This window comes from Vicugna pacos, chromosome 20, assembly GCF_048564905.1.
Source record: "Vicugna pacos chromosome 20, VicPac4, whole genome shotgun sequence".
Lineage (NCBI taxonomy): Eukaryota > Metazoa > Chordata > Mammalia > Artiodactyla > Camelidae > Vicugna > Vicugna pacos.
In genome coordinates, this window is record NC_133006.1 from 23,959,015 (window position 1) to 23,972,943 (window position 13,929).

Below are 13,929 nucleotides of genomic sequence, written 5' to 3' on the forward strand. Positions count from 1 at the left end.
ACATGGCTCCATACATGGTCAGGGTTCATACTGCTCTTTGATAGATGGTGTACAATATCTGGTTCTGGTTGCACAGTTAGGAAAAGGCTGGCAGGGGAGGGACGTGGGGTGGGATCAGGCAATTTGGAGCTCAGTTGCCTGAGTGTCTGAAAGTCCCTTGGCTGTGATTCAGGTGTTTGTGAATTTGGCCCCTCTCCAGCTCTTTCTCTCAGGCCTAAACAGCCGGAAATCTCACCTGAGCTGCAGGATTTCCCCGGCTTGGATAGGAATTCCCAGAGTTGGAAATTCCCATGCCCCAAGGGAGAGGTAATGAAGTTCAGGCTCCTTTCTTGGGGGAGGAGCATATTCCAAAGGACTTTGTTTTCTGTAGGGTCCCCAGAGTCCCAGTCACCCCAATAATGAGAACTGGGTCCAGGGACCTTAAGCCTGAGAAGAAAGAACTTCAGGGAGTGGCTCCCATGCTCCTCACAAGGAGAGGCCGATGCAGAATTAATTCCCAGAGACAGAGGCCATACTTCTTTTCTAAGCACATTTTATTTCTCGCCACTGACCAGTAGGGCGATTACAGACACAACTCCCCTGGGGAGCAGAGGTTCAGCGATGCAGCGACAAGTCAGTCACCAAATCAGCGTTATTTAGACAGTTTGATCAGATAAATAGTTTTTTAAAAAACATAAGCTAAAGGAGGCACAGAGGCTAGGAAGCCAGGTGGGAACAATCTAGAATTCAGCTCCGTTTTCACAGAAAACATGTCTTAGCCAAAGCAACCCCTACACTGGCTCTCCCAGGACACCTTGACCTCCTAAATAAATACATTCATTAGTAAATAAATAAATAATAAATAAATAATAAATAATTACAAGTGCAAACATAAATAGAGGGAACTGGCCCCCCTAGGGCTGGGGGTGGGCCCTCCATCTCAGGGAAGTCTGGAAACAGTTGAAGAAAGGGAGGCTTGAAGTCCACTCATGTCAAGTTCTAGGTGAGATCTTCTCATGGGATGTTCTGAAGTGTTCCAGACAGAAGCCAAGGTTCCCTGGCTCCCACATTCCAGGTGTCCCAGGTTGCATCCAGGAATCCCAACCTGGGGACCCCAGTGAGTTCTGGAAGACCTCGTTTGAATTCTCAGTAGTGGTCAGTGCCCCGTTGTCCAGGCCACATGTTCCTGCAACCTCGATTTCTAAGTGTTGTTACTGTTCAAAGTTTTAAGCTTGGAGCCCAGCCCTCAGCCCCTAGTTCTCTTTCTAAAGCAGAAGGGGATGAGGGGTCTGAAGGAGTAAATAATAAAGGGATTGAGGTGGGAGGGGATGATGTCCTGCCCCCTCACAGGGCAATGATCCCGAAGTAGACCTGCCCAGACTCGGCAAAGTCCAGGTAGTTGGGCATGTTGATCTCAGCACTAAGTCGATCATCCTTCTCCAGCTGGAAGACCCCTCCCAGATAGATGGGCTCGTACCAGGGCTTGGCCTCAGCCTCCTCTGAGGTGCCCCCCTGGCAAGGGCTCTTGATGGCAGAGAGGAGGTTGGCTTTGTTTGGGTAGGAGACGGCAAGGCGGCTGATGGTGTGAGTGAGGAACACGGGGGTGGAGGGGCAGCGCTGGCCACTGAAGAGGACCTGGGAGTAGATGAGGTATAGCCCATCAGTTGGTACCACCAGCTGGTTGTCTTCCAGCTTCACACCATTGGCCAGGAGGGTATTGGCAAACCGCTTCTCCCACTGCAGCTGCCCCTGGGCAGCGGGGTCGGCTGGAAGGAAGGAGAAAAAGAAGGCGGGGTAAGTCAGTGTGACCCTGTCAGTTCCACTCTCCACATCCTGGCCCTCAAGTTCTGCCCACCCCCAACATCCGGTTCCTGTCCCCTCTGTTTGTCTTCCCACATCCCATCTGGCCATGAGGTTCTGAGTCTCCCCCTCAAGTGCTAGGTATCCTCCACCCTCTCCTTGAGCTCAGTGAGTCCTTCTCACACTGTCTCCCGGGTCTGTCTATCCTTAACCTGGGTTCAGCCCCCAAACCCTATCCCTCCCCATCCCATCTGCTTCTTCAGCCCCCAGGCACAGCCTCAGAACTCTTACCTACAACGTGGGCGACAGGCTTATCTCTTGAGGCTTGAGAAGATGATCCTGAAGAGGAAAGAAGAAAGAAAAAGGTGAGACCCTTCAGCTTCCCAGAAAATATCCCGCTACTTTGACCTCCATTCCATCTCCCCTCAAACCCAAAACTCTAAATTTCCCCTACTGCTTCTATCTCAGGACTAACCCCCACATCTGCCCAAGCACAGAATTAGGAGAGAGGTTTTGGAGACACTTACTGAGGGTCTGGGCCAGAGGGTTCATGATCTGGAGGCCAGTCAGGAGCTGTTGAGGAGAAGATGGAGGATTAGTATCAGAGCAAGTCACCCTTAAAGGAGAAACAGCTGGCTGCCTCTGTAGCTTGTGCTGTCTGCCCTGTTGTGTCTAGTCTTCTCTCTCCATTCATTCATTTTTTCATCATCCATCTGTTCAATAACTCTTTCACTGAGTTCTTTCCACGTGCTAAGCACCCTGTCTACACCTTTCCTTCTCTCTTTCATAGATCCTATATCCCTTTCTATCTCACCATCTTTATCCACATCACTTGTTTTTTCTCCATCTCTCTTCCCTAACCCTTTATCAGTTCACACATCTCTCTTTACATCTGTATCCCTGCTTGCTCATTCATTCATTCAACAAATATTTAGAGAGCATCTTCCAGGTGCCAGGCACCCCATTTCCCTATCCTTCTCTCTCTTCCCCCATCTCTCTCCACATCTCCTTCTGCCTGCCCATCTCTCCCCATGCCTCCCCATCAGCATACCTCTTTCCCACATCCCATCTCTCGCCCTCTTTCTCCCCTACTTCTCTCTGGGTGGGAGAATGAGCTAAGGCTATCCAGGCACTCACCTCTTCTTTCTGGGGCCCAATTACCCCGAAGTGCAGCAGGCAGAAGAGCGTGGTGGCTCCTGCGACAAGGAGGAAGGAAAAGAGGCTGAGGCACAAGCACCTTCTGGAGCCCTGGGGGCCCCCTGCCTTCTTGGGGAGCGCCTCCTCCGCCAGCTCCACGTCCCGGATCATGCTTTCAGTGCTCATGGTGTCTTCTTCAAAGGGTCTTTCTTCCAGCTGGGAGATGGTAGAGCCTTGGGGCAGCGTGTGTTAGAGAGAGAGTCGCCCGGCTGCCTGTCGGGGGTGTGTTTTCTGAGAGGTTGTTTCCAGGGGGGTCTGGAGTTGCTTTTCTCTCTCCTGGCTGGTACCCTGGTGTCCTCGCTCTGGGAGCTTCTGCTGGCTGGGTGTGCAGACAGCTGCATTTATACGCCCTGGGGTGAGAGGAGGGCGGGGATAGACTCTCATTCAACCAGCGGAAAACTTCCTTGGTGGAGAAACCCATGAGCTCATCTGGAGGAAGCGGTAGTGGGCCCTACACCTTCTGTCTTGGTTTCTTCTCCATCGTGGGGGCGGGGGTTTGGAAAGTTGGGGACACCCAGGCATCAAGGATACTTCCTACCCTCCTCACCCAGATTCTGAAGGGGGCTCACTGGGCCAGTTCCTGCTGTGTATGTGGGACCCTACGGGCTGGGCCCTCATTCCCCTCTGCCCCTCACCCTAATTTCTATTGTTTCCATTTCTTTGGTGACAAGGTCTGTGGCTTATTTCTCTCTGATTTCTAGACAGGACTCCTATAGGGGTTGAACTAGAAATGAGAGGGGCTTCAGAAAACAGTCCTTAATAGCAAACGTGGGAGAAGAGGTACTGGGTCCTGAGATGTGTATTTGGGTTCTTTGAGGGGAAAGGAAGTAGGAGAAAGGGGAGCTTAGGCTCTGCAGAGACTAGGGGAGGAGCACAGGGATGAGCCTGGGACAGTCCCAGAGGGAGTCAAAGCAACGCTGGGAAATCACAAACCCCACCAGAGCAGGCCTTCTCCTTTCACTCTGACGGGGGACTCACCAGAACTCTGGTGCTGGTTTCAGTTTTGGCATCCAAGGGAATGTGAGACTCTGATTTTTGCATGAAGTCCCCACCCCTCAGAGTCCCTGTGTGTGCCCATGTATCCCCAAAGAATTCCTGGAGACAGCCCTGGACCTCGGAGCCCCTGTGCGGGACCATGTCTCCTCAAATGTCCCCTGAATTCCCCAGCCTCCTCGCCTTGGATGCTCTCCCACCTCTCATGGCTCTTGCCTGACCGTGTCTGTCTGCCAGGGGGTCCTCATACCCCACCCCATAGTCCTCAACACCCTTCAGGGTGGTCACTGCTCCCCAGAGGCCTCCTGTAAACCCCATTCCTCAGACCATCTCCACGTGGCCATATCTGCCAGGGGTCCCTGACGCAGTCCTCCAGACCTTGGACCTGCTTCTTTGCTTTGTCTTCGCAGCTTATCCTCATTTCCCCTGCAGTGACCTGGCTGCCCCACCCCCGCGAGTCCACCATATTTCCCCCAAGCCCCTTAGGCCTCTGTGTACGCACACCGCTTCTGAACCCTCTGATTCCTGTCCTCCCACCATTCCTTCGAGACTTCTGGAGAATTCTCCCTTCCCAGACAGACAGACGCAGGCAGACAGCATTTCAGAGAAAAGAGGTTTATTGGGCTTCATCAGAGGTTGGATGTTTCCTCCTGGGCTGTCCAGTCAAGCAGTTGCTGACTCTTAACAGCCTTTCACTTCCTTCTAGACCCCCTTGGTCCCTCAGATCCACTTTTTTTCCTCTCTCCCTAGGTCATTCTTATGACGACGCCCTCTCAACTCTTCATCCCTTGGGCATATTTTTCTCTTTCTTCTGTCCCTCTATTACTCCCTTCTCTCCATCCTCCATAAATAAATAATTTAATTTTTCACCTTCATAAATAACCCACCCCCTGCCTCCAGTCATCCCCCCAAGCTCCCTCATGTGTCCCTCCGCTTCCATGTCCAGGGCGAGCCCCCCCCCCCCCCAGACTGGCAGGACTGGTGAAGGGCTCTGGGTGGGCATTTCTACGCAGGCTTGAAATCCTCAACGGAGCATCCAGGGTGATTCAGGGAGTGTGGTCTCCTGGAGTGCCGATAATTCCTTCTTTGGAACCTCCAGGTGCTGAGAGAGAGGGGAAGACTTGAGATTGTTGGAATGGTCAGAGGAGAGGCATGGTGACCCCCTGAAGTGGTCAGAATGGAGGCAAATGGGGAGAAGGCCTTGAAACCAATTTTCTTCTTTCCAGATTTTTCTACAGAGCAAAGGCTCCAAAGAATACGCTACTGGGGCTGAGGAGCAGGTGGGAGATGCCGTCTGTGTGAGTGGATAGCTGGTCTCCCCGGGTGAGCAGGAACACAGCCCCCTGGTACACCGAGCGCACCCAAGGTCCCTGCGGCCCCGGGCACACGGACTTCTGAGCACTGAGGAGAGGCACGTGGAAGGGGTACTGGGAGGAGAAGAGCTGGACCTCGTGGGCCAGATAGAGAGGGGTGGGGGTGGCCTTGGGGAAGCAGCCTTCTCCAGAGAAGACCACCTGGGAGTAGACGAAGTAGAGGCCACTGGTGGGGACCAGGAGGGAATTGTTGCTCAAAGAGAAGCCGTGGCGGAGGAAGGCGCGATCTGTGTTTGCCTTCCAGCGAAGCAAGTCCTGGGTGCTCGGGTCTCCTAGGAAGAGCCAGAGGGGGTGGGGGTCAGAGCCCTGGGGGTCAGAGGTCTCAATCCCTGAGGAGGGAGGTGCTAGACTGAGTTCCTGGGGGGTGGTTGGGAGGACGGAAGGAGTGGGATGCCTCTGTTTTGGGGGTGAGGGAAGATGGGGGAAAGCTGGAGGGGATGCTTGGGTCCCTGAAGGCGAGTAGGAGGAGGGCTGGGGGCTACATGTCCAGGAGGGCAGGTGGGTGTTTACCAACAAGGTGAGCAGCAGGTTTGAGGGTGCCTTGGGCGAAATGCTTCGGGGGTTGCTGATGGGTAGTCCGTGCAGCTGAGGGTGGGAGTCCCTAGGGGAGAACGGATTTGAGAGAGGATCTAAGGCCCAAGGTTGGGCTGGGCCACCCCTGTGGCCCTGGTTCTCCTGCTGCCTCACCTGGGCCTCAGGCGGCAGGGCCAGCAGCAGCCCTAGAAGGAGGAGGAGGAGGGGGGTGCTGCACACCCTCAGGAGGTAGAGACGTCCAGGTGGTGTCATGGGGAGAACCTGCGGGGGAAAGAGACAGTGAGCGGGGCGGGGCACGATGCGGAAGACGGGCCTCCCGCCTGCAGAGACCGCCACCCTGAGAGACGGGGTGGCAGACAGAGAAGGGGACAAGATGCAGTCAGGGAAACCCCGAGGTGAGCAGGGGGAGACAGAGAGAAACAGACAGGGAGGGAAGAGAGAGGGATGGGGCAGGAACACAGAGAGTGTGCCAGAGGCTGGCAGATAGTCAGAGAGAGGGAACAAACCAAAACCAAACCCACCAAGGCCCAGCGGGGAGGTGCAGGAGGGGTCAGGGCACGGGGGAGGGACCGAACCCAGGGGGGAAGGAGTCCACCCGCCAGGGCAGCCCAGGGAGATGGGGCGGGAGAGTCTCACCTGCTGTGTGGGGCCTCTTGGCCCGGACGCCTGGGTCCCTTTATAGAGGAAGCGGCAGTGGCAGCGTGGCAGGCGGCGGGCGGGTTCTAGGCCGGGGCTGGGGCCCGGGGAAGCCCCCAGGGCTTAGAAGATGCTGCTGTTTCAGTCGAAGGCAGGAAAGGCTGAGGCCTAGGAGAGAACCGCAGGCTGGGGGCTCAGACGACTGAGTTCTGGGAAAGGGAGTCGGGGTCAGGGGAACCGTGGGCTGGGAGGGCCAGGGAGTGGGGTCAGGCTTAGGAGTTCCAGAGAAGGGACAGTAAATTCAGAGGAGGAGAAGGGGAGCAGCTGGGGTGTGGGCTGGTCGCCCGGTTCCCTGAAGAGCGATTATGTATAACACCTTTGCACCCTTGGCTGATTACAGGCTTCTCTCTGTGCACATTTCCTCCTCTGGTACCCCTGTCCTTGTCCCAAAAGGCTCAAGTCACATTTGTCCCAGTATGTGTATTTTCCAGCTCATCTGGCAGATTTCACATCAAGAAGTTCCACTAGATACCCTCCTGCCTGGGGCATCCTGGTTTATGCCTGTTGTCTTGGTAGAAATATTCATGGAGCCCCCTTTTGAGCTCAGAAGTATCCTGGTTTGGAAAATCCTATTCAAGGATGAGGCAAGGAACTCACATATGATGAGATTTTGTCTTAACTGTTGAAGGATGTTCTCCACCTCATCCCACCCTTAGGTGGGCCCCACAGATCAGACTTATAAACTGTGCCTTCCACACAAATACACTCCAGGATCAAGGAAAGTGGCAACTTCTAAAGTTCTCTATAGGGGAGGCTTCAGAATCCCACACAGATAGAGCTTAAGGGTGGGTGACCTGGGGTGGGGAGGCAGGCAGTGAAGAGACTTATCAATGTAACGTCAATGAATGCACTGTTGTAAAATCATTAAGGATTTCCACCTTTTATTGATGTAGACCTTAGGTACAGTGAGGTGCACTTCTCCTAAGTGGATAGCCTGATGAATTTTTTCATCTGTTTATAGCCATGTAGCCACCACCCAGTGCAACATATTTTTAGGTCCCCAGAACATTCTCTCGGACCCTCTCCCAGTTCATATCTTTCAAAGATAACCAACCACTTTCTGACCTCTATCACTATAGACTAGTTCTTCCTGCTTTTGAACTTCATATAAATGAAATCCTGTAGACTGTACTCATCTGTGTTTGGCTTCTTTCACTCAAAATTACATTTGTGAGACTAGTCTATATGGCTGTATGCAGCAGTAGTAATTTTTATTTCACTCTGATGCAATATTCTATTATGAGAATATACTCTAACTTACTTATCTATTCTTCTGTTGATGGGCATTCCATTGGTCTCTAGTTTTTAGCTAGTATGAAAAACGTTGATATGAACATTCTCGAACATGAGCCAGTTTTCGCTTAGCTTGTAGGTTGCAGGTTTTTAAAAAAAGGAAGGTTTCTAAAGATGATTTTAGTCACGTTTTGTAAGACTGAGAAAGTAACAATTGGCTGCCTCAATTATTATTATTGTTCTTACTTGTTATGCTTTCATTTGGAAGGTTTTGGAGGGCCTGGGGCTGGGGATGGTGGTGATGGAGGCTAAAGCTCTCCCTCTGTTACACTGGGCAGAAAGTTCCTGAAGGGTCCTGGGGTCCGGTGGCACATACAGGATATTCAGGGTGTGCATGAGTTATTTTTCTATTTTCCTTCCCCTCCTTGAGGCCTTGAAACTTTGTCTTTCATGCCTTACTAGTCTAACCTATTAGTTCTTTTCGTTCTCATTCCATCTCTTTGGTTTTCTCTCTATTTCACAAACATTTATTGAGCAGCTACACAAGGCATTGAGGAGATGAACATGAAGGACAGTCCCTTGATCTCTGGGAGCCCAAAGACCAGTGTAGGAGACACAATTATCAGATAATTACAATAAAGTGTGATACATTCTGTGACAGAGGGCTTATGGCAGCCCATAGAAAAGCCATCGAACTTGGCCTGGGGGAGAGGTGATTCAGGCATCTTATGAAGGGAAAGAAGACGGTGAAACGCATTCGAGATAGAGGGAAGAGAAGGTGCAAAGACTGGATGTAAAAGAGTATGAAGTGTGCTAACATGTGCAAGCGGGTACAAACAGAAGGAGCAGAGATGAGGCTTGGGAGGTAAGCTGAGAACACATCCTGGGGGGTTTAAACCCAAGAAAGGAGGTTTGGATTTCCTTCTAAATAGGATGGGGAGCCACCAAAAATTTTAAGTGAGAGAGGAACCCACCCAGATTGGTATATTTTTAAAAAATGAGCCTGGAAGCTACACGAAGAAGGAATTGAGAAAGTAAGGATGGGTAAAACATCTGGAATTGAGGTATGGGAGTTGAGGGGCTGGAGGGGAAACCAGAAGTGCGGAGGGTTTTGCAACAACCCAGCAAGGAAGTGACAGGAGCCTGCCTTTATGTCAAGGCAGCAGTAGGAGAATGGAAAGGAGAGTTTCTAGGCAAAACCTCCAGGTCTTGGTGGCTGACCAAATGTGACAGAGAAAGACGCATAGCCACAGATCCCTCTTTTAAATATCTTGATCTGTATCTTGGTTTCATTTTATTTCTCTTAACCTCATTGTTTCTTTTGTCACTGTTGGCCTCCCTCTTGGTCCCTGCTCCTTTCCTTTCCTGTGTCCCTTCCTCTAGAGTCCCTTTTTCTTCCATCAGTCTCTTTCTGCCTCTCCAGTGGTGGGAGCTGATGGACTGAGAGACCTGAGCTGTATTAAAATATAAAATGGTGTTGCCGTTAATGGTAAGAAATAGAGAGAAAGGGAGAAACTTCAATCAGAGAGGAAGACTGGGGCATTGAGGGACAAAAAAGGGAAGGCGAGGAGGAAAAAAGAAGGAAGGACAAGAACTGGGCCAAGGCTCCTTGTCACGGGTGTTTGCGATGTGCTGAAGGACGTTCCCTGAGATGGGCCAATCTTGGTTTCAATCTCAGTTTCAGAGGTTGTGTGAAATTTGGTTTCTTTCTTGAGGAGGCCAGCAGTTGGTTTGGGGCTTTCCCTGGGTGGGAGGGGTGATGACTGGAGTCTTGTGCCCCAAACTTAGGGAAATACAGTTTCTATAGTGGTCTCTGAGGAGGAACTAGTGAAATCTCTGAGCCCTCCAAATGAGGTTGAACTGACATTAGACTCAAAGTTGAACTTCGCCTCAAAACCTAAAGTGGGATTTAATGCCAACTTTGATCCTAACCCATCTTTAACCTCAACTCAAATCACAACTCAAACTCAACCCTAACCTCAAATATAAACACAGTTCAATAGATGAATCCCCAAATAAACTTATCCTCTAAACAAACCCGACCCTGTTTCTAGAGCTAGTCTGGAAATCAACTCATCCCCATGCTTAACCCTATAGTTAAACCTGACTCTAAATGTAAGTTCAGTCTGAGCCACAAACCCAAAGTTGAGCTTTATTCTGCTTTTACTCCATTATTCACCCAAGCCTCCATTTAATAATTGAGTCTTACTTGAGTGCTTACTATGTGCTGAGCACTGTTCTAGGCAGTAGGGACATAGTGGCTAACAAGTCAGACAAGGAACCTGCACTCATGGAGCTGACATTCTAGTGAGGCAAGGCAGAAAAGAAATACACTGAAGATGAAATCAGTAAGCAGTGCTATGAGGAAATAAGACAGGGTCATATGATACGAATGGCAGGGAACTATTTTAGACACAGGAAAGTCCTTCTTGAGTAAATGGCATTTTAAGCTGAGACCCAAATGATAGGAGTGGCTGAGTGAAGGTTTGTGGAAGGAGCTTTCCAGGAAAGGGAATAGCTATTGCAAGGGCCGGAAGGTGGAAATGAACTGGGGCTGTTGAGGAACAGAGAGGAGGCCAGTGTGGCTGGAACAGAGAGAGTGGGAGATGAGTGGGGAATGAGGTCATAGAGGAGGGGCAAGGGCCAGATCACACAAGGCCATGTAAGGATGGGTAAAGCATCTGGATTTTACTCAACCATGAGAAACTTTGGAGGGTGTCTATGTATGTGTAAATGTATGAATGTGTGCATATGAGACAGAGAGAGGTGTAGGTATGAGGTACAGGTGATTGGATTTATGTTTTTAAAAGATCATCGTGGCTGCTGTGTTTAGACTGGACTGTAGCGGGGAAGATTGCAAGCAGGGACACCAGTTAGGAGGCAATGCAGTCATCCTGGAGAGAAGATGGTGGTAGCCATGAAGATGGAGAGAAGTAGACAAATTTGGGATATATTGGGATATATTTCAGGGGCAGAATTGATAAGATCAGAAGATTGACTGGATGAATGGTGTTGGAGGTGAGGTGGGGAGACTGGGAGAGAAGCGGGATTCTGATGGGATGGGAGAACTAGAAGTTCAATTTTGGATTTCAGTTTAAATCTATCGGACAGACATTCCAGTCTTGGATGACATTCAAATCTTGCCAAGAGATGTCACTTGGTAGTTGTATATATGAGTAGATTTCAGAGGCAATATCAGAACTAGGGTGTCAACACTGGGAACTGTCAGCATGAAGAAAGCCATGGAATTGGAAGAGATACTTTATCTTGCCCATCTCCGTAAGACCCCTTCAAGGTATTTTATGTTTTCCCTCACAATAAATGCAATGTATCTTCCATTCTAAACTCCAGAAGCAATAGCCTCTTGTGTCCAGAAGCAAATCTCTCCAGGCTTTGTCTTCTTCTGAACTCTCACTGGAAATCCTCCCTGGATTCAATTCCCTATCCAACGAAGAATGCTTCTACCATTCCATTTCACAATATTTTATGGAACTCCTTATGTGTTCAAATTCTGTTTCACTTTTGAAAGCATCTTCCTCTGGCACATTGTCACAATTTTTAAAATTTTATTTATTTATTTATTTTTAGGTGGGGAGGGAGATAATTAGGTTTATTTATTTATTTTTAGAGAAGGTACTGGGGATTGAACCTAGGACCTAGTGCAGCTAAGCATGCACTCTACCACTTGAGCTATACCCTCCCCTCCTCCTCTGGCACTTTGAAACCTGGCTTTCCCCTAATGATGCTCCTTCTGTCTTGGGAGGTGGGAGGCTGCTCTTTCTTTCACTTCCATCACTAGGGGCAGGAGGAGTCAGAGGGGAAGCCACTCTTCTCTTCTCTCCACTCTGCACCATTGATAACCTCCTCCTCTTCTTGAAGCCCATGCCTTTTGCATTTTCCATGTTCTTCCGGTCTTCACAGCACAATCTTCACCAAAATCTCTACCAGGCTCTTAATTTGTATACCTAGCAGTTTTTCTCCACATCTCATCCCCTTCTACTAGCTTTAGTGACTTCAAAACCACACAGACATGATGAAATTTACAATCTGGCCTCTCACTGCTTCAAATTTTTCAACTTTCTCAACAGCATTATAGCCTCTTTCCCTGCTCCACTTTAGCTACCCATAAGCATACCACCCAGAAGGTGGTACCTCACACCTCAGCATCACTTGGAAAGTCTACACCTTCAAGATCTTGAACTCTGAATTTTCCCTCTCATCACAACCACCCACTTTTCACACCTTCCACTCTCTCCCTCCCATTGAGTCAGTTCATTCTTGCCAAGACCTCCATCTTCTTCTTTCCTTGTTTTCCTTGCTTATTTGGTTTAACCTGTACTGTATAGTCAAAAATTCAACTACCTTCACTAGCACTTTAGGATCACTGTCTGATATAGGCTACCAAGAAGACCTTGAAAAACTTGATTTCGGTGAACTCGATGGTCTCATGGTTGGGTCTTTCTCCTAGGCTACCAAGCACTGCAGGAGAGAGTGATGTCACCATAAGAGGCCTGCCTTCTACTGAGCCTGGCCATCTAACCTCAGACAACCCTCAGTGTTCCCTAAACTTTGTTGATTCCCTTGTTCTACTCCCGCAGGTGATGTTCTAAATCTCCATGCCTCCCTACTTTTTTACTCTCAGTTGGTGATGCTGTCTTTATTGAGCTTAAGACCATTCAAGGTGGATCTCTTTACCTCCTTCTTTTCCCTTTAGTTAATATTTCATTTTTCCTTTCTTCTTGACTCAGAGACTCTTCCTCCGGTCCAAGGCTGATGCTTTGTACTCTGTATCCCCCTTCTCTGTCCTTACTATACTCTTTCCCACCTTTGTTATGTTTTCAGTATCTTTCTCTTTTCATGTGCCTTCATTTTACATACTCAACTTTACTTCTTGAAAATAAAAAAAGACTCCCCTGGACTCCCTTTTTTCCCTCAAATATCCATTTCATCTCTCACCTTCCTTTTCTGCATGATGTCTCAAGAGACTAGCCCCCTAACTAACCACTTTTTCGGGAACTGGTAAAATTTTCCTCATCTGTAAAATTCGTGGGTTGAACTAGAGATAACTCTCAGTTATCTTTTGTAGTCACCATTCTATGACTTTGTCTTTACCACCTCCCTTTCTTCACCTCCCACTCATTCCTCAACCTAGGTAAAGCAATTTCTGCCCCTCTGGTAAGTGGAAACTGTTTTCTCAAAATTTGTAATCGTCTAGTTCCTGAACCCAAAGGATCCTTTGAACTCTCACCTACTAGGCTTCTTTGAAGCATCAGATGTGGCTGCCCAGTCTCTGCTTGGCACACCCCTCCTTTGCCCTACTTCTCTGACTGCTCCCCCAACCTCTCTCTTTTATTGGTTCCTCTTTCTTTGATCATCCTCAAGGCTCTTCTGGCCATTCTCTTTTGGGGGGGGGGATCCTGTTCACTTAGAGGTTGAACCTCCATTGGAAAAGGAACGATGCCATTATTTGTCCCTTCAGCAGCCCCAACTTTTCTCTTGAGCTCCAAATCTGCTTGCTGGAACTCTCCACCTGAGTATTATGCTAACACCTTAAACTCAGCAGACCTTCTCTGAGCACTTTACTACTCTAAGCAGGTGCACCTCCCATCATTACCTGTAGTTGGTATTTGTATATTGTTTGTTTTAGACTGCAAGTCCTGTGAGGGCAGTGACTATTTCATTTATACCCATTGTCTAGCAGAGCATCCTGCTCCTATCAGGTCCTTAATAAAAATTTATTGATTGTATGTCTGAAATCAACTCATCTTTCCCCTCAGCCACACATCTTCTTGGTTTAGGGCTTCCGGCATCATCTTTCCAATCCCCTCGGCTCAAAACTTGGAGTCATCTAAGACCCCTCTTCCCTCACTCCCACCATCCAGGTGGTTGGTTTGTCCTAATGACTTCTCTCCCAAAAGTTTATAAAATCTGTTCCTTCCCTTTAATGCCACTTGGAATGACTGGGACCTAAGTAGACAGGACACAAGTTTTGGAGTAAGATAATTTTAATGCTAATTCCACTACTTTTTAGCTGTGACCTTAAGCAAGTTATAGTGTGTGGATAAGCCTCAGTTCCTCAGTTCCTGTGTATTGGAGAGCCACCACCTACCTTTGGACAGCTGCT

At 49.1% G+C, this 13,929-nt stretch overlaps 2 protein-coding genes across 2 annotated transcripts; both read right to left on the reverse strand.

The window, feature by feature from the left end:
• Nucleotides 1–522: 522 nt before the first annotated feature.
• On the reverse strand, nt 523–3,292 carry TNF (tumor necrosis factor). Its single transcript, XM_006215316.3, has 4 exons — nt 2,917–3,292; nt 2,307–2,352; nt 2,071–2,118; nt 523–1,745 (listed from the first exon to the last, which is right to left on the reverse strand). Exons 1-4 carry the CDS (start codon nt 3,100–3,102, stop codon nt 1,324–1,326), a joined length of 702 nt encoding a protein of 233 aa, XP_006215378.1. The 5' UTR covers nt 3,103–3,292; the 3' UTR covers nt 523–1,323.
• Nucleotides 3,293–5,087: 1,795 nt separating this feature from the next.
• On the reverse strand, nt 5,088–6,608 carry LTA (lymphotoxin alpha). The gene is made up of 4 exons (XM_006215315.4): nt 6,513–6,608; nt 6,030–6,137; nt 5,853–5,943; nt 5,088–5,614 (listed from the first exon to the last, which is right to left on the reverse strand). Exons 2-4 carry the CDS (start codon nt 6,126–6,128, stop codon nt 5,202–5,204), a joined length of 603 nt encoding a protein of 200 aa, XP_006215377.1. The 5' UTR covers nt 6,129–6,137; nt 6,513–6,608; the 3' UTR covers nt 5,088–5,201.
• Nucleotides 6,609–13,929: the final 7,321 nt, after the last annotated feature.